This window comes from Castanea sativa, chromosome 3, assembly GCF_040712315.1.
Source record: "Castanea sativa cultivar Marrone di Chiusa Pesio chromosome 3, ASM4071231v1".
In the NCBI taxonomy this organism is placed as follows: domain Eukaryota; kingdom Viridiplantae; phylum Streptophyta; class Magnoliopsida; order Fagales; family Fagaceae; genus Castanea; species Castanea sativa.
In genome coordinates, this window is record NC_134015.1 from 51326870 (window position 1) to 51349774 (window position 22905).

General features: G+C 32.6%; 3 protein-coding genes across 3 annotated transcripts; 2 read left to right on the forward strand and 1 right to left on the reverse strand.

The window, feature by feature from the left end:
- The first annotated feature begins 375 nt into the window (after positions 1-375).
- Positions 376-17666, forward strand: LOC142627533 (glutathione S-transferase U17-like). The gene is made up of 2 exons (XM_075801413.1): positions 376-915; positions 17068-17666. The coding sequence occupies exons 1-2, from the start codon at positions 598-600 to the stop codon at positions 17443-17445; spliced, it is 696 nt and encodes a 231-aa protein (XP_075657528.1). The 5' UTR covers positions 376-597; the 3' UTR covers positions 17446-17666.
- LOC142627805 (PRA1 family protein E-like) lies at positions 11003-11470 on the reverse strand. Its single transcript, XM_075801706.1, has one exon. The coding sequence runs from the start codon at positions 11468-11470 to the stop codon at positions 11003-11005; it is 468 nt and encodes a 155-aa protein (XP_075657821.1).
- Positions 17667-18269: 603 nt separating the features above from the next.
- Positions 18270-21230, forward strand: LOC142627500 (glutathione S-transferase U17-like). Its single transcript, XM_075801378.1, has 2 exons — positions 18270-18912; positions 20598-21230. The coding sequence occupies exons 1-2, from the start codon at positions 18595-18597 to the stop codon at positions 20973-20975; spliced, it is 696 nt and encodes a 231-aa protein (XP_075657493.1). The 5' UTR covers positions 18270-18594; the 3' UTR covers positions 20976-21230.
- Positions 21231-22905: the final 1675 nt, after the last annotated feature.

Below are 22905 nucleotides of genomic sequence, written 5' to 3' on the forward strand. Positions count from 1 at the left end.
ATTTATTTATATTAGCCGTATTGTGCATGCACTTACCGCCACACAAGCTACCAACACTCTCTTTTCGTGAAGTTATAAATTATAATAAGGAAAATGATGGGACTGTTAATGGTCGGTGGAGTCCAAGAACAACATGAACCTCAAGCAATGCCTTTATCCATATATATATATATATATATATATATGAATTTTGCTAATTTGTGCTAAGGCACAGCATAATAAATTATTTTTTTAAAAAAATTTCTCTTAATAAATTATTTTTAAAAACTCTTTTCTCTAAAATTGAAAAAATATCGACAACGTTTTCAAGTTATATACTCAAATTTTCGTATATATATATATATATATAAGCAATGCTATACAAGTTTCATACTCAACTCCTACCTGCAAGTCCAAATTACACTCTCGCACCAAATTCCCAAGCTTATTTACTTCGCGTACCAAACCAAATTAGTTCACACCCTTTGTTTGAGCACTTATTTGATATTTCATTCACCATTTTTATTTATTCCCCACACACACACTGACACACACACACACACACAACCAGATCAACTTGCAAAATTTGGTGATTGGAAAATTTGAGAGTGAGTACTCATGGCAAAGAATGATGTCAAGGTTCTGGGTGCATGGCCTAGCACATTTGTGATGAGGCCTAGGATTGCACTTAATATCAAATCTGTGAACTATGAGTTTCTTGAAGAGACATTTGGATCAAAGAGTGAGCTTCTCCTCCAATCCAACCCAGTTCATAAGAAAATTCCAGTTCTGATTCATGGTGACAAGCCCATCTGCGAGTCCATGATCATTGTTGAATACATTGACGAGGTTTGGACATCTGGTCCCTCTATCCTCCCTTCTGATCCTTATGATCGTGCTATTCAACGATTTTGGGCTGCCTATGTTGATGAGAAGGTACGTACCACTTTTTTGTTTGTTGTTTGATTAATTATTTCTCTTTCATCATTTCTGTTATTTTAAATTTAATACTTAATTTTCAAGGGTTTTGTAACTCAATTAGCATTCTCACCAATGAAGTTAACTAAGTTTAAATGATTAGTAGTAGTAGTAGTTGTTTTTTCTTTTTCTTTTTTTTTTTAAAGAAGAAAGAATTCTACTAGTTAATTTTGTGTTGGATTTGAAAGTTGCATGTATATATCATATGGTGCTAAAGAAAAGAAAGAAAAAAATATATATATTGACAGCAGCAAGGTGAAAGTTGTTTAATTAATGACGGCAAATTATAGTTTGATTTTTTTAATTAATTTTTCTTATGATGATGATTATATAATCATTTTAGTATTGAAACATAAGATATATTTGTGACATATTATGCAGTAGATATATATATATATATATTTTTTTTTTTTTGAAATTCTGTAGTTGATATAATTGATATAATGTAAAATGTGAAAATATAATTATTTGAAATCCATGAGATGACAGAATAGGCTCCAAGACAATAACAAAAAAAAGAATCCCTTGTTTTACCCTTAGTTTGGTGTACAAATTATAATGATTGGGGTGCCTTTATTGATTTAAAAATGAGAGAGTTTTTTGAGATTGTTTGATTATGTGCATAGGAGAATGGTTAGTGCATCAAGGGCTAAGTTGATTTGAGGTGAGGGAACCAAAAAGTATAAAGGAAGATCTAAAATAATTTTAGTAGCACTAAGTAAAAATGACATGACAATTAGAGAGATAATAGAGACTATGATTTTAGATAGAGTAGAATGATATTAATTAAATAAAAAATAAAAAGAAGAAGAAGATGTGCTAATACTGATTAGTCTTTTTGAGGATCTATAACTGATTCTAAAATTTTGGAACTAAAACTTAGTCGATGTTGGTTGTGGTGTTACTGTTTTGTGAACATATTATAGGTTAATTTCAATTATTTCTTCTATATTCACGGAAGGCAATCCTTAAAAACTAGAGAGGACAAATTTCATAATGAGATTTATGCACATTGAGTGTTGGCCTTAATAAATCTATCGTGTCATTGCCAGTAACTTGGCCTCCTATCAGAGGCGTTGTCATTATAGTGATTCTAGATATGAATGATAGATGAATCCATGCGTTACTATGGAGTTACAAAAGTAATGACATGCTAATGAACTTATTCATTAATGGATTTGATTGATGAAATTGTTTATTAATGAATGTAACATATCTGTTACATGTTATTACGAAAGAAATGATTTTATGGCTGGTCGTGTCCTTTCTGAATATATAAATATTGTCAAGGTCACACTTGCAAGGGGTGTGAGAAGAAGAAAGAAAGCTCTTATTAATCCTGACAAGTTGGGGAGAGCATCCTAATTGCTTGTGAGGTCTTTGAATAATATAATTTAGTATGTAAATTTCTCACATCTTATTGTTGATTTTTGTTACATATGCACATTATATAATTGTTAATCAGTAGATGTATTATATTTATTTATCTTGAATTATTAATTTTTAAGTCACAAGCATATAGGCTCTGCTTATATTTATGATGGCTTGCCTTTATTTTTTTATATATATGGTTAAATATTTCCCCCTTTTTATATGTGATATTGTTGTGTTATATTTAAGAATTTAATAAATAGTTATTGATAAATGTTTGCAACAAATGCAACATAGCTTTGATAATATTATTAGATAAGTATCATTTATCTTTTTATTTAATTTTAAGTTTTGTAGTAAGAGTTAGATTTCTCTATATCTAAAATTATAAGTTAATATAGCTTTCATTAATCCAAAGCTCAAACATGATAACACCCCTTCGGTTAATCACATGGATGAGTTAGGATTTGGAAAGCAAGTTAATAATAATAAAATAAAAAAAGGATCATGTTCCAAAGCTCAAACATGATGACACCCCATCGGTTAATCACATGGTTGAGTTAGGAATATGATCTTTTTTTTAAAGTAAAATAAAATAATGTTCTAGAGCTCAAACATGCTGACACCCCTTCGGTTAATCACATGGATGAGATGGGACTTTGAAAGCAAATTTTTTTTACGTGTCCACATCCCACGGATAGACACTATTTTTAATAAAGAAATCAAAGTGATAAGTAATTGATTAAATTCTTCCTTATGCCTTAACGGATACGGGATGAATTTAATTGATTGAAAGATTTGTCATAAACTATATTTATAAATTCTTGAATGTTATTAAAAGAATTAATGGCCAAAAAAATCTGATTTTAATGCTTATATTATACGTATTGCGTTTTTCAAAGAGATGGTAAACTCTATTGGTCCTTTGAATATGGCTAATATCATGAAAAACTGTATACTTTTGAGGCCCAATTATGGAGAGTGGAAATATAAGGTTGAATTGTGCTTGTGGTTTTCTGATCATAGTTCTTTTAAATAAGAGTGTCCACTTAAGCCCAATGAGGAATCTGTTGTCTGATAAAATCTTCTATATTAAATGGATTGAGGCAGATAACAAAATGAAAATTTTGATGCTGAGATATATGGTTGATTCATTGATCGTTAGCTATATGAATTACCCTAGTGCTAATTCTATAGACGATAGCCTGGAAGTGTAGTTTGGAAAGAAGTCTAGTGCTCAGGAAAAATTCATTACATCTAAATTATCAAAATGAGAAGATGCTCATCAGCATATGTTTAATATGATTGCCTTGGCTAATGAATTAGCACTTCAAGAAAGACTGATAGATGATAAAAACAAAAATTCCTGTTGGAGCATTTTAATATTAATAATTAAAATGAATAAATTTTATAACATAAATGTAAAGATGTGGGAGTGAATGTAGAAGATGAGGAGTTAGTGAAAATGTTTAATCCCACATTGAAAAGGAGTGAGACTATTTTGTTCTTTTTAATTGTGGTGATTAATGGGCTAACATGAATTGTCTCAAATATTGGGTCAGATACGTGCGCAAGGGGGAGGTGAAGGGTAGAGGCGTCAAATTTGGAAATGAATCAGCACCTTGGATCCTCCTACTTGACAGCCCATTCAGAGTAATTACCATAACTGTTGGTGAGTAAATGGCCCGAATTAATACTCTATTTTTATTATGGAAAATAATGAGTCATTGACCCACTTAATGGACTATCCGTTTGGGCCTTTTCATTATTCAAAAAACTCCTTATCTCACCATTAATTGTGTAACTCTAGCCCATCAGAATCCATTAACCCACTTAATGGACTATCCGTTTGGGCCTTTTCATTATTCAGAAAACTCCTTATCTCACCATTAATTGTGTAACTCTAACCCATCAGAATAATATCTAACAATTAATCTTGTAACACCCACTATATCAGAATAATGGACCTAATTAATCATATTAATTTGGGTAATAATTTCGTGAGGCCCATTGAGCCTATAAATAGACCCATTCAGACACAATCCAAGTTACTGCAATATACACTATAAAAAAAAATAGAGAGATTCTTGGCAAGGAAGGGTGTTCTTTCTGGTGGAGTTTTGGGCTTGAACACTTTGTGCAAAGGTTGTTCTAGCCATATGACACTTGTTGGGCTGTTGTATCCTGGGGAAACAAGTCAGAGACAGTCTGCACCGATTACAAAGTTTAGCCAACCAAGGGCTTGAATCTCCTTAAAGAGAGCGAGTGTCGCGCCTCAGTCCAAATAGTGTTGTGTAATCTCTTTCTTTAAACTAATAAAAATTCAGAAATATTATTCAGTTTCTCTTCGTGTTATTTTCATTATCATTGTGTTTGCACCAACAATTTTAAGGAGATTCAAAACACATGGAGCCTACACAAGAGAAACCAAATGAGCTTGTTGGAGATCTCAACAAGCCCTTTCGCTTTAAGGGAACCCACTTCAAGAGGTGGAAAGGAAAGATCCTCTTCTACTTGAGCCTTCTCAAAGTTGCCTACATCCTCACTGAGAAGAATCCGTCAAATGTTCCTACCGATGAGATGAGTGGCGAATAATATATTCTTCATCAAGAAAAAATAGATAAGTATACAAAAGATGAATAAAATTGTCGCTCTTATTTATTGAATTTTCTTACCGATCATTTCTATGATTATTATGATACAACTTACAAGTCTGCTAAAAAAATTTGGAAAGCTTTACAAAGCAAGTATGATACTGAGGAGGCAGGTGCAAAGAAGTATGCTGCTAGTAGATTTTTCCGTTACCAAATGGTGAATGGAAAATCAGTGGTGGATCAAGCACAAGACTTCCAAATTATTGTAGCAGAGTTGAGATCCGAAGGCATAAAGATCGGAGACAATTTGGTGGTAGCTGGCATAATTGACAAACTACCACAATCTTGGAGGGAGTTCCAAAAGACTTTGTGGCACAAACAAAAGGAGACATCCTTGGAGACCTTGATTACACACATCCGTGTGGAAGAGGGGGCTAGAGGACAAGATGCACTCATAACACAAGAGAGCAATGGTAATTCCACCACAAAGGTAAACCTTATTTCATCCAATAATAATATGCCCAAAAATCATTTTCCTAGAAATGGTCAATTGAAGCCAAAAAAGAAAACTTTTAAAAACAATAATAGATCACCTCAAGGAAGGGGAAACCCGAATAAAAATTACAATAAGAACCAAGGACCCCCTTCACAAGATCAATTTAATAGATCCTGTTTTGTCTGTGGCAAGAGTGGGCATATTACTCGATTTTGCAAATTTCAAAAACGTGAATTTGTCTTGCAGGCTAACGTAACCGAAGAGCCTTTAGTGGCTAAGATTACAGACATCAATATGGTGCAATATGTTGAAGGGTGGTGGGCAGATTCTGGTGCTAATAAGCGCGTCTGCTATGACAAAAATTGGTTCAAATTGTACACTCCTTTTGAAGAAGAAAAAACTGTTATGCTTGGTGACTCTAGCAAAACCAAGCTTCTTGAGAGTGGTGAGGTTGAATTGAAATTTATTTATGGACGTGTGTTAACATTGAAAGATGTACTTTACATTCCGTCCATAAGGAAGAATTTGATGTCAAGTTTTTTGCTTAACAAGGCTGGCTTCAAGCAAACTATAGAATCTGATAATTATGTAATCACTAAAAATGGATTATTTGTGGGCAAGGGTTATGCTTGTGATGAAATGTTTAAATTGAATGTTGAGAATAATAAAGCATCTACCAGTTCAGTTTATATGCTTTCTTCTGTTAATTTTTGGCATGCTCGTTTGTGTCATATAAATAGTAGATATGTGGGAATAATGAGTAGTTTAGGATTAATTCCAAGATTGTCAAAAGATTTTGAAAAATGTGAAACTTGTAGTCAAGCTAAGATTACAAAAAGGCCTCATAAAAGTGTTGTAAGAAATACCGAATTGCTTGAGTTAATTCACTCCGATTTATGTGAATTTGAGGGAATTTTAACTCGTTGAGGAAATAGATATATTATCACTTTTATTGATAATTTCTTAAAATATACAACTATTTATTTGTTGAAAAATAAAAGTGATGCTTTTGAAAAATTTCAAGATTTTTTAAAAGAGATTGAAAATCAATTCGGTAGAAAAATAAAAAGAATAAGAAGTGATAGAGGCCGTGAGTATGAATCAAGTGCATTCAACTCATTTGTTCAGTCTTTGGGAATTATCCATGAAACTACTGCACCATATTCACCTGCTTCTAATAGTGTGGCTGAAAGAAAAAATAGAACTTTAATTGAGTTAACAAATGTCATGTTAATTGAATCTAGTGCACCTTTACATTTTTGGGGTAAAGCTATTTTAACTGCATGTCATGTTTTAAATAGGGTACCACATAAAAAGTCACACACCACATCTTTTGAGATGTGGAAAGGACATAAGTCAAATTTGGGATATTTGAGAGTATGAGGTTGTCTTGCTTATGTAAGGCTTACTGACCCTAAAATACCTAAATTAGGTATAAGAGCTACTACTTGTGCTTTTCTTGGTTATGCATTTAATAGTGCAGCCTATAGATTTTTTGATCTTGAAAACAAAATAATTTTTGAATCCGGTGATGCAATTTTTCATGAAGAAAAATTTCCTTTTAAATTGAAAAATAGTGGGGGCAAAGAAAATATTTTGTCACAACCTAGTTCTTCTACTTCACATTTACAAAATCAAGAAAATTTTGAAATGGAACCTAGAAGGAGTAAAAGAGCTAGAGTTGAAAAGGATTTTGGTCCTGATTATTATGTTTTTAACATTGAGGAAAATTCTCAAAATTTAAAAGAGGCCTTAACATCACCTAATGTTATATTTTGGAAAGAGGCTATAAATAATGAGATGGAATATCTAATTTCTAATAAAACTTGGAAATTGGTGAGGCTAATTTTATTTTGGGCATGAAAATTACAAAAACATGTGATGGAACATATCTTGATCAATCACATTATGTTGATAAAATATTGAGAAAATATAATTTTCATGACCACAAAAGTGTAGCTACTCCTTTTGATTCTAGTGTTCATTTATTTCCTGTGAATAATGATGATGAGATTTTTAATCAAAAAGATTATGCTAGCATCATTGGTAGTTTGCATTATGCTACTGATTGTACTAGACCTGACATTGCATATGCAGTAGGAGTGCTAAGCAGATTTACTAGCAAGCCTAGTAAAGATCATTGGCTAGCTATTGAGCGAGTCATGAGATATTTAATTGGTATAAAAAAACTACGGCTTATTTTATAAAAAATACCCTGTTGTGATTGAAGGTTTTAGTAATGCCGATTGGAATACTTTGTCAGATGATTCTCTCTCTACCACTCGTTATATTTTTACCTTAGGTAGTGGTGCCATTTGTTGGAAATCTAAAAAGCAAACAATAATTGATAATTCAACAATGGAAGCTGAATTAATAGCATTAGCCTCAGCTAGTGAAGAGGCAAATTGGCTTAGAGATTTGTTATATGAAATTCCACTTTGGGAAAAGCCAATTCCACCTATATTAATTCATTGTGATAGCACTGCCGTAATTGGTAGAGTTAAAAACCGTTACTACAACGAAAAATCCAGACCTATAAGAAGAAAGCACAGTACCGTGCGATCTTATTTGAGTAGTGGCATCATAACTGTGGATTATATTAAATCTAATGATAATCTTGCAGATCCATTTACCAAGGCCTTGGCAAAAGATAGAGTCTGGAATACATCGAGGGGGATGGGACTACAGTCCATTGAATCATGAGCCATGTATGAGGATACCCAACCCAAAGACCAGAGATCCTGAGAATTGGGTTCAATGGGAAAAACGAATCATACGATGGTCGTAAGAAATGCACAATTTATTTTGTTAATTATTTATTTTGTAAATAATTTTTTAATTGTTCATCCCTATAATGTAAGTGCATTTATCCTGTAATGTGGAGAGGTTAAGTAAAAAACTCTTAATGAAATTTGTAGTTTGTATGAGTGGGGTGTCAAAATTACAGGAGCACCATTGACAAAATTTCACCTATGTGAGTGTGGGGGTGGGGCCGCTCCCCATGAGATTTGGACTTAATCTTAAATACACTCATGAAACCGAGATCAACACATGGCCGTAAAGTGCTAGCTATAAAAGCTCATGTCAACACTTGGGTTGTTATGCGTAAGCAGTGACACTTAATTTCCCTAAAGCAGTCCTAGTTCAAGTCGAAGACCACTACGACTCTGGAGTTGAGATCGCTGTTTTACTAAGTGAAGGTTCAATGCAGAGCACACCTTAATGATGCATAGTGACCCATCTTTGCCTGGTAATCTCTCTCTAACTAAAAATTTAATATCAAAATGAGTGAGGGATTGTTGGAGCATTTTAATATTAATAATTAAAATGAATAAATTTTATAACATAAATGTAAAGATGTGCGAGTGAATGTGGAAGATGAGGAGTTAGTGAAAATGTTTAATCCCACATTGAAAAAGAGAGAGACTATTTTGTTCTTTTTAATTGTGGTGATTAATGGGCTAACATGAATTGTCTCAAATATTGGGCCAGATACGTGCGCAAGGGGGAGGTGAAGGGTAGAGGAGCCATTAACCCACTTAATGGACTATCTGTTTGGGTTTTTTCATTATTCAGAAAACTCCTTATCTTACCATTAATTGTGTAACTCTAGCCCATCAAAATAATATCCAACAATCAATCTTGTAACACCCACTATATCAGAATAATGGACCTAATTAATATTATTAATTTGGGTAGTAATTTCGTGAGGCCCATTGAGCCTATAAATAGACCCATTCAGACACAATCTAAGTTACTGCAATATACACTAAAAAAAAAATAGAGAGATTCTTGGCAAGGAAGGGTGTTCTTTCTAGTGGAGTCTTGGGCTTGAACACTTTGTGCAGAGGTTGTTCTAGCCATACGACACTTGTTGGACTGTTGTATCCTGGGGGAGACAAGTCAGAGACGGTCTGCACCGGTTACAAAGTTTAGCCAACCAAGGGCTTGAATCTCCTTAAAGAGAGCGAATGTCGCGCCTCAGTCCAAATAGTGTTATGTAATCTCTTTCTTTAAACTAATAAAAATTCAGAAGTATTATTCAGTTTCTCTTCATGTTATTTTCATTATCATTGTGTTTGCACCAACAATTCCTATACTTGATGACCTCTTATCTAAGGTCATGACTCAAGTGGATGCAAAATTGAGAGTTAACAAATTTTCAATTAACATTGTTGGACAAAAGGAGTTTGTTCCTAAAGGAAGCAAACGGTTTAAGAAGAAAAGTAAATTCAAAAGTCTTAGAAGTGATTGAAAAAGTAACAAGAGAACCTATTTTAAGCCTAATGTTAATGTCAAAACAAAACATTTCTTTTGCTATCATTGCAAGAAACCATAACATAAAAGATCTAGATGTAATTCTGTTTCGAGATTCCGTGAGAATCAACCTAAAGGTTTTTTGCAATCTAATTTTCAAGTAAACTAATGGCACTATTATTAAGCTTGGATTTTGGTGGGCCAATTCAAGAGTTATTGCTCATACTTCCAATATATACCTTGCAGAGGTTTAAGGAGCCACCAAAAATAGATTGTATAAGTTAAATTTATATTGGAAAGGATGAAACAAGATTGAAGGTATTGAATTTTTTTAAAATAAACCTAAATAATGAATCTAATTTTAAGTTAGTTGATTAGAGTTTTAAAATAAATTTATTATATGTTTATATACTAGAAAAACTTGTTTATAATTTTTATTCAGTAAATGAATGGTTCTTATGAAGAAAAAAGATGTAGTAGTACCATATGAATTTCGACATAATATCAAGTGCATTTATATGGCAGTAGAGTGTAATGTTTACGTTTCTGTGAAAGATAATACAACTTATTTTTTGGCACTTATATGTTAGTAAACAAAAGTTGAAAAATGATTAAGTTGGATTTTGTTAAGTGATGTCACATCAAAATATTATCCAACATATGAGAATTGCATTGAAGGAAAAATGACTAAAAGAGATCACTCTTCTTAATTTTTGGAGCGGGTTGATAGTAATGTTTATGGAGCTATGAATATAATTGTTGGAGGAGGATACCATTATTAATTTTATTAAGGCGAAAACACAAATTTTCGTCCCTACATTTTGTTTTATCAAATAAGCAATTTGCATATTTAGAGAAATAATTAATAAAAGGCAAAAACCACATTTTTGTCCCTACATTTTTACGCGATTTCCACTTTGGTCCTCATCTTTTATTTTCACCGCTTTTACTCTCTATCCTGAAAAATGTATCTCGTTTTTGTCCCTACCGCTACATCAGAGACGGAAAATGCATACGTGACAAATAGAGTGCATTGTTGGCACACTAAAAGTTGATGTGGCCATTAAAATAATAATAATAATAAAATGTTATTTGGCATTAAAAAATGTCACATCAGCATCTAAATTTAAAAAACTAATTTATCAATTTTAACGAAAAAAAAAACTAAAAACATAATTAAAAACCAAAAACCACATGAATCAAGATTTAAGTGTATCTTGAACAAGAACAACAAAAATACCAACCCAGATGTTTCTCAAAAGAAAAAGAAAAAAACTAACCCAAATTTAAATACAAATTTAGAGTTAAGTAATCCCACATATTATTATCAACCCAGAGTTAGCGAAACGAGGACATTGAGCCAAACATCAGTGAGAACTAGAGCGACAATGGTGATGATGGAGAGCAAGGCCAAGACGATGAGATTGTCGACAGTGATGTGGAAGAGGAGGAGTCGACGGTCGCGGAGGAAGTAGAGGAAAGACCAGGCGACGAAGATGGCAAGGAAGACAATCATGGAGATCGGGTGCCAGAGGAGGCTGAGGAAGAGGATGAGGAGTGCGATGAACATGTAGTTCATGTGGAAGTGATCGAGGTTGTGCTTGACATGAGCGGTGGCTTCGCCGAGTGTGTAAGGGCGTGTGAACGAGAAGAATGGTTGGACGAGCTCGCGCCATGGACAGCGCGTGGCGAAGACGGAGCGTGCGGTGGCAGCGGCGGCGGCGACGTTGGTGGTGGTTGTGGATGTGGAGGGAAGTGTGTTGTAGTAGCCTAGTGATGACTGTGAAGAAGACATTGCTTAGACCAAACCTTTTTTGTGAATTCGAAGAGAGATTCCAAAATTACAATCCTCAAATTAAAAAGAAAAGAAGCACAGAGCAACAGAGAGAGATTGATATTTGTGGTTGTTTTTTATTATTATTATATTTGAGAATTTGTAAAATGTAGAAAATGGACAACATTTTCCTTTTCAGTCTTTGATCTTCTGAGATCTGATCTTCTCTCTCTCTAAACCCAGATGGTCATTGTGGTTTAATGGTCACCGTGGTTTGATCTAACTAGCTCATAATTGTGTTTTGGTGTATTTTATTGATGAGGATTGACTTTAAGTTATGGTATTTTTGGTATTTTGTTTTTTATCTGACCATGTTTTGGGTTTTGTTTGTTTTATTATTATTATTTTTTTTTTATTAAGTGTTTTGGGTTTTGTTAGTTGATTGTGTTATAGTATCTAAGTTTGATCATGGTTTTGTATATGTTTTTGTTTGTTTGGATGCTAAGAAAATGAAATAAAAGAGAAGAAAATCTTGAATTTCTTATAATCTGGGCAACCATGTTCTTGGTGGAAGAACATGAAGAACAATTATTATTTAAATAATTAAATGATCACTACAACAAAAGTGGGCTATGGTGACGAAATCTAGTGAGAAAAAGAAGAATGTGTCACCAAATATTATAAAATTGGTGACAAAATCAATATTTTGTCACCAAAGATGTATGAATTGGTGACGAAATATTGATTTTGTCACCAAAGATGTACAAATTGGTGATAGGTCATGAAAAAAGGCAAACCTAGGGTGACAAAATATTCGCATCACCAAAGACTTACCAGAGGTGAAGAAATTCTGAATTCGTCACCCAATATTAGGATGTAGGGTTTTTGGTGACAAAATAAATTTTTGTCACCTATTGTTTAACCAAAGACTAACCGGAGGTGACGAAATTCCAAATTCATCATCCAATATTAAGATGGAGGTGTTTTTGGTGACGAAATAAGTGTGTGTCACCTATTGTTTACAAATAATTAAGGATGGTCATGGGTAGGGTATACCCTTATATACCCAACCCAATTGTTACCCGATCTGTTTATCCATAGATATTCATACCCTACCCAAAGCCGATGTTTATAAAATCACTAAATATGCTCAAAACTCACTAAAATGACCAATATATCCTCAAAATCTCTAAAATAAGTAAAATACCCATGAAACCTTTAAAATGACCAAAATACTCCTACAATCTCTAAAATCACCAATTATACTAAAAACCCACTAAAATGACCAAAATATTCCAAAATCTCTAAAATGAACAAAATACCCATGAAATCACCTCAAAAATGACCAAAATGCCCCCAAAATCACCAAAATATGCAAAAAAAACCACTAAAAATTACCAAAATATCCCCTAAACCTAATAAATGACCGAAACCCCCAAATCCTAAGGAATGACCAAAGTACACACGCAACCTAAAAAATGACCAAAATACCCTCAAAACCTAAAATTTAGCCAAAATACCCCCGAAACAAAAAATTACCAAAATAACCCCTAAACCTAAAAAATAACTAAAATACATCTGAAACCTAAAAACTGACCGAAATAGCCTTGATGAATGAAAATTACCAAAATACCCCTAATCCTTAAAAAATGAACAAAATACCCTCCAAAACCTAAAAAATGAATAAAATACCCATGAAACCTATAAAATGACAAAAATGACCCTAAAACCTATATGATGATAAAAATTTACCCTAAACCTAAAAGATTATCAAAATACCCTTAAATGGGTAAACCATAAAAAAGATTATCAAAATACCCTCAAAACCATAAAATGACCAAAATACCCCTGAAACTTATAAAAAAACCAAAATACCCCCTAAACTTAAAAAATGACCAAAATAGCTAGAAATTATAAAAACGAGTATTTTGGTCATTTTTTAAGTTTAGGGGGTATTTTGGTTTTTTTATAAGTTTCAGGGGTATTTTGGTCATTTTTATGGTTTTGAGGGTATTTTTGGTTGTTTTTTAGGTTTATGGGGGTATTTTGGTAATTTTTATATTTCAAGGGTGTTTTGTCATTATTAGGTTTCCTGGGTATTTTGGTAATTTTTAGGTTTTGGGAGGTATTTCGATCATTTCTTAGGTTTAGGACGTATTTTTGTCATTTTTAAGTTTCGGGGGTATTTTGGTCATTTCAAAGGTTCCGAGGTTATTTCGGTTATTTTTTAGGTTTAGGGGGTATTTGGGTTTTTTAGTTTCCAGGGATATTTTAGTAATGTTTTAAGTTTTAGGGGTATTTTGGTAATTTTATGATTTTAGGGGTATTTCAGTCATTGTTTAGGTTTAGGGTGCATTTCAACAATTTTAGAGGATTTTAGGAGTACTTTGGTTATTTGCAAGTTTTATGGTCAATTTGGTAATTTTGATTATTGGGTAATGGGGTGAGTTGGGGTTTACCCATAATAATTTGGTTGAGTTAGGTTTGGGTTAGATTTAATTAGTTAAATGGATAATAATGGGTAAATTACATCCGATTAGCATGAAAATTGTCAGGCATGTTAAGACCATATAGAACATATAATCCAACGGTTGAATTTTCAAAATATGAATTCAATAATAAATTATTGGGTGGTGCAACATTTTTTAGAGTTACATCAGGTGTTACTTGAACCTAACCCTGTATTTCTTAATTCGATGTGAATTTTGAGAAATTCACCGTTAGATTACATTATCCTCATATATTTTTCATGCTTACAAAATTTCAAGGTAAGCAAAGATTAATAGTCATGTTATTAATCAATTGTCTAAATTCAAGTTTTTGTAGTTTAAAATAACGCATAAAAGATTAATTTAAAGATCAAATGGTAAATTACACCCGATTGGCATAAAAATTGGCATGCATGTTAAGAACATATAGATCATGTAATCCAACGGTTGGATTTTTAAAATATGTATTTAATAATAAGTTATTGGATAGTGTAACATTTTTTAGACTTACACCCCTTGCATTCAACGGTTGGATTTTTAAATGAAATAAAATATTTTTAATATTTTTTAATTCTGCCATTTGCCACGTGTGCATTTTCCGTCTTTGATGTAATGGCAAGGACAAAAATGAGACGCATTTTTCAGGATAGGGAGTAAAAGCAGTGAAAATAAAATATAGGGACCAAAGTGGGAATCGCATAAAAATGTAAGGATGAAAACGTGGTTTTCACCTTTTATTAATTATTTCTCTAGATATGCAAATTGCTTATTTGATAAAACAAAAAAAATTGGAGGCTTTAGAGAAGTTTATTACTAAAATATTTGGAATTGAAAAATGTACAAACAATGTGATAAATCTATTAATTCAATAGAGGTGGTGAGTATGTCTCAAGTGATTTTGAGTTTATTGTGCTAATGAAATTTGTCTCAAATACTCCCTAAAAAAGGATAGATCTATAATAGAAACAGCATATTTGTCAACTTCATTTTGGGGTGAATTTATTTATTATTAACATCCTAAATAGAAGTCTCACTAAAAACTTAGGGAAAACACCTCATGAGTTGTTTATTGGTAAGATGGCTAGCTTATTTCATATGATGGTGTATTGTTTATGTTTCATTTTTTATTCTAAAAAGAATGAACTGTTGTATGAAAAAAAAAGGAATGTTATGGCAAATTACTTACAAAGGTCTAGAGGATTTAGGTTTATATGATCTCAAAAGTTGAGTTATTTTGGAAATGTAAAATTCTTGGAGGATCACTTTGAAATTGAGGGTATTGATGATTTTCAAAAGAAATTTTTGAAAGAATGAAGAGATATAGAGTCAATCATAGTAAAAGCTATAGATCCAGAGCCTTTGAAAGGAAGTACTCGAATTTCTATGGAATCTAATGTCTAATTATCATCTTTATAATAGTGAAAACTATAAGAAGATAGTAATCTGAAAAAAAAAAAAATTGGTGTCTTAGACACTTATAAAAAGACACAAAGGAATTAAAGTTGTTAGAGGCAAATGAATTTTAAAAGAAAGAGAGATGTTTTAAGAAAAGTGGAAAGATTTAAAGCCAGATTTGTGGCAAAGGGTTATACTCGATATGAGAATTGGGTATGCACGTCAGAAAATTATATGGGTTGAAAGAATCTTGTTATATGTGAAGAAAATTTATGATATTCTTGATATTCCTACACCATATGTGGATATATTCTTTTGCAATTGATATTGAGATGCTTGTTGTAGTCAAACAATGGCTATTCAAATTTTTAAAAGAAGGATCTCAATGAAGCATAATATACTCTGGGCATTAAAATAAAACAAGACTAGATGAATAAAAATTTTAGTTTCTCCCAAGAAAAATATATCAACACGAAAAATATTATATGGTTGATTGTTTAAGTGGGAGGTTTCCCTATCATAATTTTCAGTCATTTTTTTGGGTTATTGAAAGCACATGAATTTAGAATGAGGTCATGTCAGGCCAAGTGGGAGACTGTTAGAATAATGTGGTCCAACATGATATTTTATGATGTCTCTATTATCAATAATTAATTAGTCAAAATTTGTGGGTTCCAATTAACTCAATTGATAACATCTTTAATGATTGTATAAGAGATTTAGAGTTCAAGCCTCTCCTACACCAAAAACTGATTAGTGTATTGATCTGATGATAATGAGCTATCATTAAGAGCAGACACCATAGGTTGAAACTCAAAAAAAAAAATATTCAAAATTTCTCGTGAAATTTTGCAATATTTTTATGATGTAAAATATTGGAATATTGGAATATTGAAATATGTCTACTTGATATTGTAGACTAAGATTATGAATCATTTCATTATAGTCCTTGACTTGACCATATCCATCATGATGTAGCCTATTCTGATAGGTACATTGTTGGAGCATGATGGAAAGGAGGTGCAAATTAAAATTGCTTAAACTATGGAAGACAATAAGGGCTAGTCTTTCGATTGTTAGTACAGAATAATCTCAAAAGTCCTTCCGTAATGAGATTCATGCACGTTGAGTGTTGGTCTTAATAAATCTATCGTGTCATTGCCAGTAACCTGTCCTCCTATGGTGTTGTCATTATAGTGATTCTGAATATGAACGATAGATGAATTCATGCGTTACTATGGAGTTACAAAAGTAATGACATATTAATGAACTTATTCATTAAAGAATCTAATTAATGAAATTGTTTATTAATGAATGTAACATATCTATTATATGAATTGTTATTACGAAAGAAAGGATTTTATGGCTGGTCATGTCCTTTCTGAATGTATAAATATTGTCAAGGCCGCACTTGCAAGGGGTGTGAGAAGAGGAAAGAAAGCTCTTGTTAATCTTGACCAGTTGGAGAGAGCATCCTAATTGCTTATGAGATCCTTGAATAATATAATTTAGTATGTAATTTTTTTTTTTTTTTTTGAGAATCGAGTATGTAAATTTCTCACATGATATAATTGTTAATTGATTGATGTATTATATTTATTTCTCTTGAATTATTACTTTTTTAAGTATAATTCCTACAATGTGTGTGTGTGTGTGGGGGGGGGGTGGGGGGGAGGGGGGTGGACAACATTTAGATTTAGTTTTCAAGTCATTATAAATTGCAAATGGGTGCAGTGGTTCGCTGCCATGAGAGGCCTTAGGATTGCACAAGGAGAGGAGAGGAAGGCTTTTCTGGATCAAGTTACTGAAGGACTTGCACTGTTGGAGGAAGCATTTGGGAAATGTAGCAAAGGGAAGGCTTTCTTTGGTGGAGATCGAATTGGGCTCCTTGATATTGCTTTTGGGTCCTTATTGGGCTGGCTGAGGGTGACAGAGAAGGTGGGTAAGGTGAAGCTGCTTGATGAAGCAAAGACTCCTGGGCTAGTCAAGTGGGCCGAGAGTTTTTGTGCTGATGCTGCTGTTAAGAGTATTATGCCTGAGACAGAGAAGCTTATTGAGTTTTCTAAGCTTCTTATGGCCCAAATGAAAGGGGCTCCTCCTCCTAAGAATTAAGTTTTTGTGAACAGCTTTAGTGTTTATCATGGAAGTAGCTTTATGGCCTATGTTTTGTGGTATTTGCTAAAAAATGGCCTTAAGGTTTCTGGTACCTTAGAAAATGTAGTGAGAAATAATTTAACATGATGTAGTGTGAACTAAGCTGTTGTTTTAGTAATTCCTTTCATACTTTTGCGTGTGAACAATGCTACTCCTCTCACATTCTGGGTCTATTCATTAAATTATGGTGGTGCCTAAAGAAAGAGAGTACCGTTTCATTGTACTCCATGACCTAAAATGCATTAATTGTTTTGAAAACTACCTTGAAGAATCCACTCAACATTAAGAGTGTATGTCATTTGCTTATTTTGTTGAAACTGTAAATTTTTTGCTGAAAGTATTGTAAGTAAATGTAAAAGTTAGCTGAAATAGTATTATAAGAGCCATAAATAGTAACAAAGGTAAGTTAAATAGTAAAATAAGTTGGCAAAAATTATTTTTGTCAAATAAACACTATATATATGAGTAATGTTAAGACTGACAAGATTTATTGCAATTTTTTCACAACTTATTTACCTTGTGAGTTATGAGTGATGGAGTTATGAATTTATGTAACCACTTTTATTTGGATACGGGTGAAAATTGTATGAGTAATGCTAAGACCGACCATATTTATGGTAACTTTTCTATATATATACACGAACCACGAGCAATGTTTTTATCTGAATAACATGAATGGTAGAATGGTAGCAAAAATTGTGAAAACAATGGTGGTCCTATCATTTTATTTATATTAGTCGTGTTGCACTATCGGCCACACAAGCTACCGACACTCTCTTATCGAGAAGTTATAAATTATAATAAGGAAAACGGTGGGACTGTTGACAGTGCAGTCCAAGAACAACATGAACCACGAGCAATGTTTTTATCTAAATATATATATATATATATATATATATATATGAAAGCAATGCTATTCAAGTTCCATAACTCCTACCTGCGATTCCAAATTACACTGTCGCACCTAATTCCCAAGCTTATTTACTTCACGTACCAAACCAAATTAGTTCACACCCTTTTTATTCATTTCCCACACACGCACACAGACACAGAGAACCAGATCAACTTGCAAAACTTGGTGATTGGAAAATTTGAGAGTGAGTACTCATGGCAAAGAATGATGTCAAGGTTCTGGGTGCATGGCCTAGCCCATATGTGATGAGGCCTAGGATTGCACTTAATATCAAATCTGTAGACTATGAGTTTCTTGAAGAGACATTTGGATCAAAGAGTGAGCTTCTCCTCCAATCCAACCCAGTTCATAAGAAAATTCCAGTTCTGATTCACGGTGACAAGCCCATCTGTGAGTCCATGATCATTGTTGAATACATCGACGAGGTTTGGACATCTGGTCCCTCTATCCTCCCTTCTGATCCTTATGATCGTGCTATTCAACGATTTTGGGCTGCCTATGTTGATGAGAAGGTACCACATGTTTGTTTATTGTTTGATTAATTATTTCTCTTTCATCATTTCTGTTATTTTTAATTTAATACTTAAAAATTAAGAGTTTTGTAACTCAATTAGCAATCTCATCATTTAATACTAAGTTTAAATGATTAGTAGAAGTAGTAGTTCTTTTTTTTTTTTTTTAAGAAGAGAGAATTCTACTAGTTAATTTTGTGTTGGATTTGAAAGTTGCATGTATATATCATATGGTGCTAAAGAAAAGAAAGAAGAAAAAAAAATATTGACAGCAGCATCGGCAAGGTAAAGTTGTTTAATTAATGACGGCAAATTATAGTTAGATTTTTTTCAATTAATTTTTTTTTATGATGATGATTATATAATCATTTTAGTCTTGAAACATAATATATATTTGTGACATATTATGCAGTAGATATATATATATATATATATATATATATATATATATATATTTTTTTTTTCTGAAATTATGCAGTTGATATAATTGATATAATGAAAAATGTGAAAATATAATTATTTGAAATCCATGAGATGACAGAATAGGCTCCAAGACAATAACAAAAAAAGAATCCCTTGTTTTACCCTTGGTTTGGTGAACAAATTATAATGATTGGGGTGCCTTTATTGATTAAAAAATGAGAGAGTTTTTTGAGATTGTTTGATTACGTGCACAGGAGAATGGTTAGTGCATCAAGAGCTAAGTTGATTTGAGGTGAGGTAACAAAAAGGTGTAAAAGGAAGATCTAAAATAATTTTAGTAGAACTAAGTAAAAATGACATGACAATTAGAGAGACAATAGAGACTATGATTTTAGATAGATAGAGTAGAATGATATTAAAAAAAAAAAATTAAAAAAGAAGAAGAAGAAGAGAAGATGTGCTAATGATGATTAGTCTTTTGAGGATCTATAACTGATTCTAAAATTTTGGAACTAAAACTTAGTCGATGTTGGTTGTGGTGGTGGTGTTATTGTTTTGTGAACATATTATAGGTTAATTTCAAATATATCTTCTATATTCACGAAAGGCAATCCATAAAAACTAGAGGACAAATTTCATTATGAGTATTAGGTTTTTGGAGTGCGAAAAAAGGGTTGGTAGCTTGTCTTATGATCCATGGATCATAGTAGTTGGTGCTTTTATAATCTCAATAACTCTAAAGATACAAAAAATTTCATAAGGCCTAAAGTGACAAGTTATTTATAATAGGTAAAAGAGTGACTAGACCCAAATAAGAACCGATAAAAACTTGATAACTCACGTGTGTGAAAAATATTGTGTATATAGTATTACTCTTATAATATTTTGTATAAAATTTTGTGTGCAAGGCTGTTATATTATCCTAGTTGATGGCTTGTTGATATGCTTAAACCACAATAATTTTTCGTAAATATTTTATGACGACTCATCCTATAGTGAGACAGTGAGACTAATTGATTACATTCTTAGCATGTACAATTTAGGTTTAAATACAGACTAATGGTTCATAAGGGATGTTTCTTGTTTGGTCACTCCAATTAAATCAATATATGTGGCGTATCCCTTCCTTCTCCCTTTTGTGTGTGTTTCTCAAAATATGTGTTTCTCAAAATATACATGTGCGTGTGTGTGCGCGCGTGAGGGGGGGGGGGACAAAATTTAGATTTAGTTTTCAAGTCATTATAAATTGCAAATGGGTGCAGTGGTTCGCTGCCATGAGAGGCCTTAGGAGTGCGCAAGGAGAGGAGAGGAAGGCTTTTCTGGATCAAGTTACTGAAGGACTTGCACTGTTGGAGGAAGCATTTGGGAAATGTAGCAAAGGGAAGGCTTTCTTTGGTGGAGATCGAATTGGGCTCCTTGATATTGCTTTTGGGTCCTTCTTGGGCTGGCTGAAGGTGACGGAGAAGGTGAATGGCGTGAAGCTGCTTGATGAAGCAAAGACTCCTGGGTTGGTCAAGTGGGCTGAGATGTTTTGTGCTGATGCTGCTGTTAAGAATGTTATGCCTGAGACAGAGAAGCTTTTAGAGTTTTCTAAGGTTCTTGCGGCCAAAATGAAAGGGGCTCCTCCTCCTAAGAATTAAGTTTCTGTGAACAACTTTTGTGTTGATCATGGAAGTACCTTAATTATGGCCCCTGTTTTGTTGTTTTAGCTGAATGGCCTTTTGGTTTTTGGGGTACCTGAAAAAAAATGTTGTGAGAAATAATTTGACATGCTAAAGGATGATGCAGTGTGAACTAAGCTGTAGTTTAATAATTTCCTTTTGGACTTCGCGTGTCACATTAAAAGCATGGTTCCAGATCAATAGCTGCTGATGCATTAGCTGTTTTGAAAACTACTCTTGGGTTGGATTTTTGTTTATGAGAAATGATATGTTTACAATATTTTTACCACATTTTTACAACAAATTATAAGTGACAAGTTGTTACTGATTGTTATTGTTAGGGCAAAAAAGCAATCTTCATGTTAGATTTAAATTTGAACCAATAACAACTAATCACCTATGATTTATTGTAAAAATGTTGTAGATGTAGCATCTCTCTTTTATTTATATATTTTTTATTTAATAATGCAGAGGATAAAGTCTTACAAAGGCTTTTCTTACAATATTTTTAGTTTTTTACCAATTATTGATGTGAAAAATTCTTACTAATTCTCTTTTAAACTTATGACTAACATTATTTTTTTACTTAAAAATAATCATTTATCACAACATAAAAAAGTTCATAGATTTAGCATTTTTCTTCAAATAAAACCCACATTTGGATATGAAGTAAAGAACTTTTTGCTAATGGTAACCTTCTAAGTAAATGAAAATTTGAATCTTCTATTTCTCCACTAAGGGTACAATACAATCTATGTTTAAGTATGCATTTTGTTAGAGGGTCTGCGTCTCACGTTTGCGTTTTTTTTTTTTTTTTAATTCAGAACAGTGTTTTCACTAGGGTTTTGTCTGTCAATGGGTCTCGTGCACTGTGCACGGGACACACTACCTCTTTGACCAGCCAAATAAGCGGTGGGCAGTGCACACCAGTAGGTCTCGTGCACTGTTCACATGACCTACAAATTTCTTTTTTCAACAATTTTTTCATTAAAATTGAGCTTTACGGCACTATTCACATATTTAAAATTTATTTTGTTACAATATTTTCAGTTTTCAGCAAAATAAGCGGTATTCAAAAAAACCCTAAGACTTCCATGTATGTTGGGCTAAGATATTGCAAAGAAAAGACCACTCAATTCTATTTCTATCAAAGCCCTTTTGCATATCAACTTTTAAACCCAACAATTCACAAGAAATACTTCTTCTTGAGGGTCAGGACTATTTACTAAGCAATGAAACAATTCTGAATTCCTTGCTATCCATCTCTTTGGGACACAGGCTGATTGAAAAGGTGAAATTAGTTTATGTATTTCTTTTATTTTCAAGCCACAATGCCCTTCACGGTTCCCAAAATATAATTTTCTAGACTAGTTGAAATGTAGTCGAGCCTAGATGTGCTTTAGATTTCCCAAATTTTGACTAAGAGCACTAGTATTAGAGTGTAAATACTCCTCAGTTACTAATTTACAACCCAAGACAGCAAAATCCCACTTCATCCAGGGTTTGCATACCAACAAAAATTTGCAACCTATGAATAGATTGTAAAGAAAAAATATATATAATCTTATGGTTGTGTGTGAAAAGAAAAAAGATAGTGGGAGGAAAGAGAGAGATAATAATACTTTTTATTATTTTATTAAGTAGTCTATATTATTTTATTAGGTTGTATGTAAAAATAAAAACTGGGATGTATAATGAGTTGTAAAATGAGTTGGTAAAATAGATAAAGTAATGTTTGATGTTGCAAAGTTTTTTTTTTTTTTTTTGCATTCTCGGATGTTAGTGCTCTAACCACATCCCAAATCTTTTCATCTAATAATCACACTGCCTCAAATCGGTTTAAGCTTCACTGTGACACGATATTATTTGTGCATAGTAATTAAAATATGTTAATTATGAACCATCAATT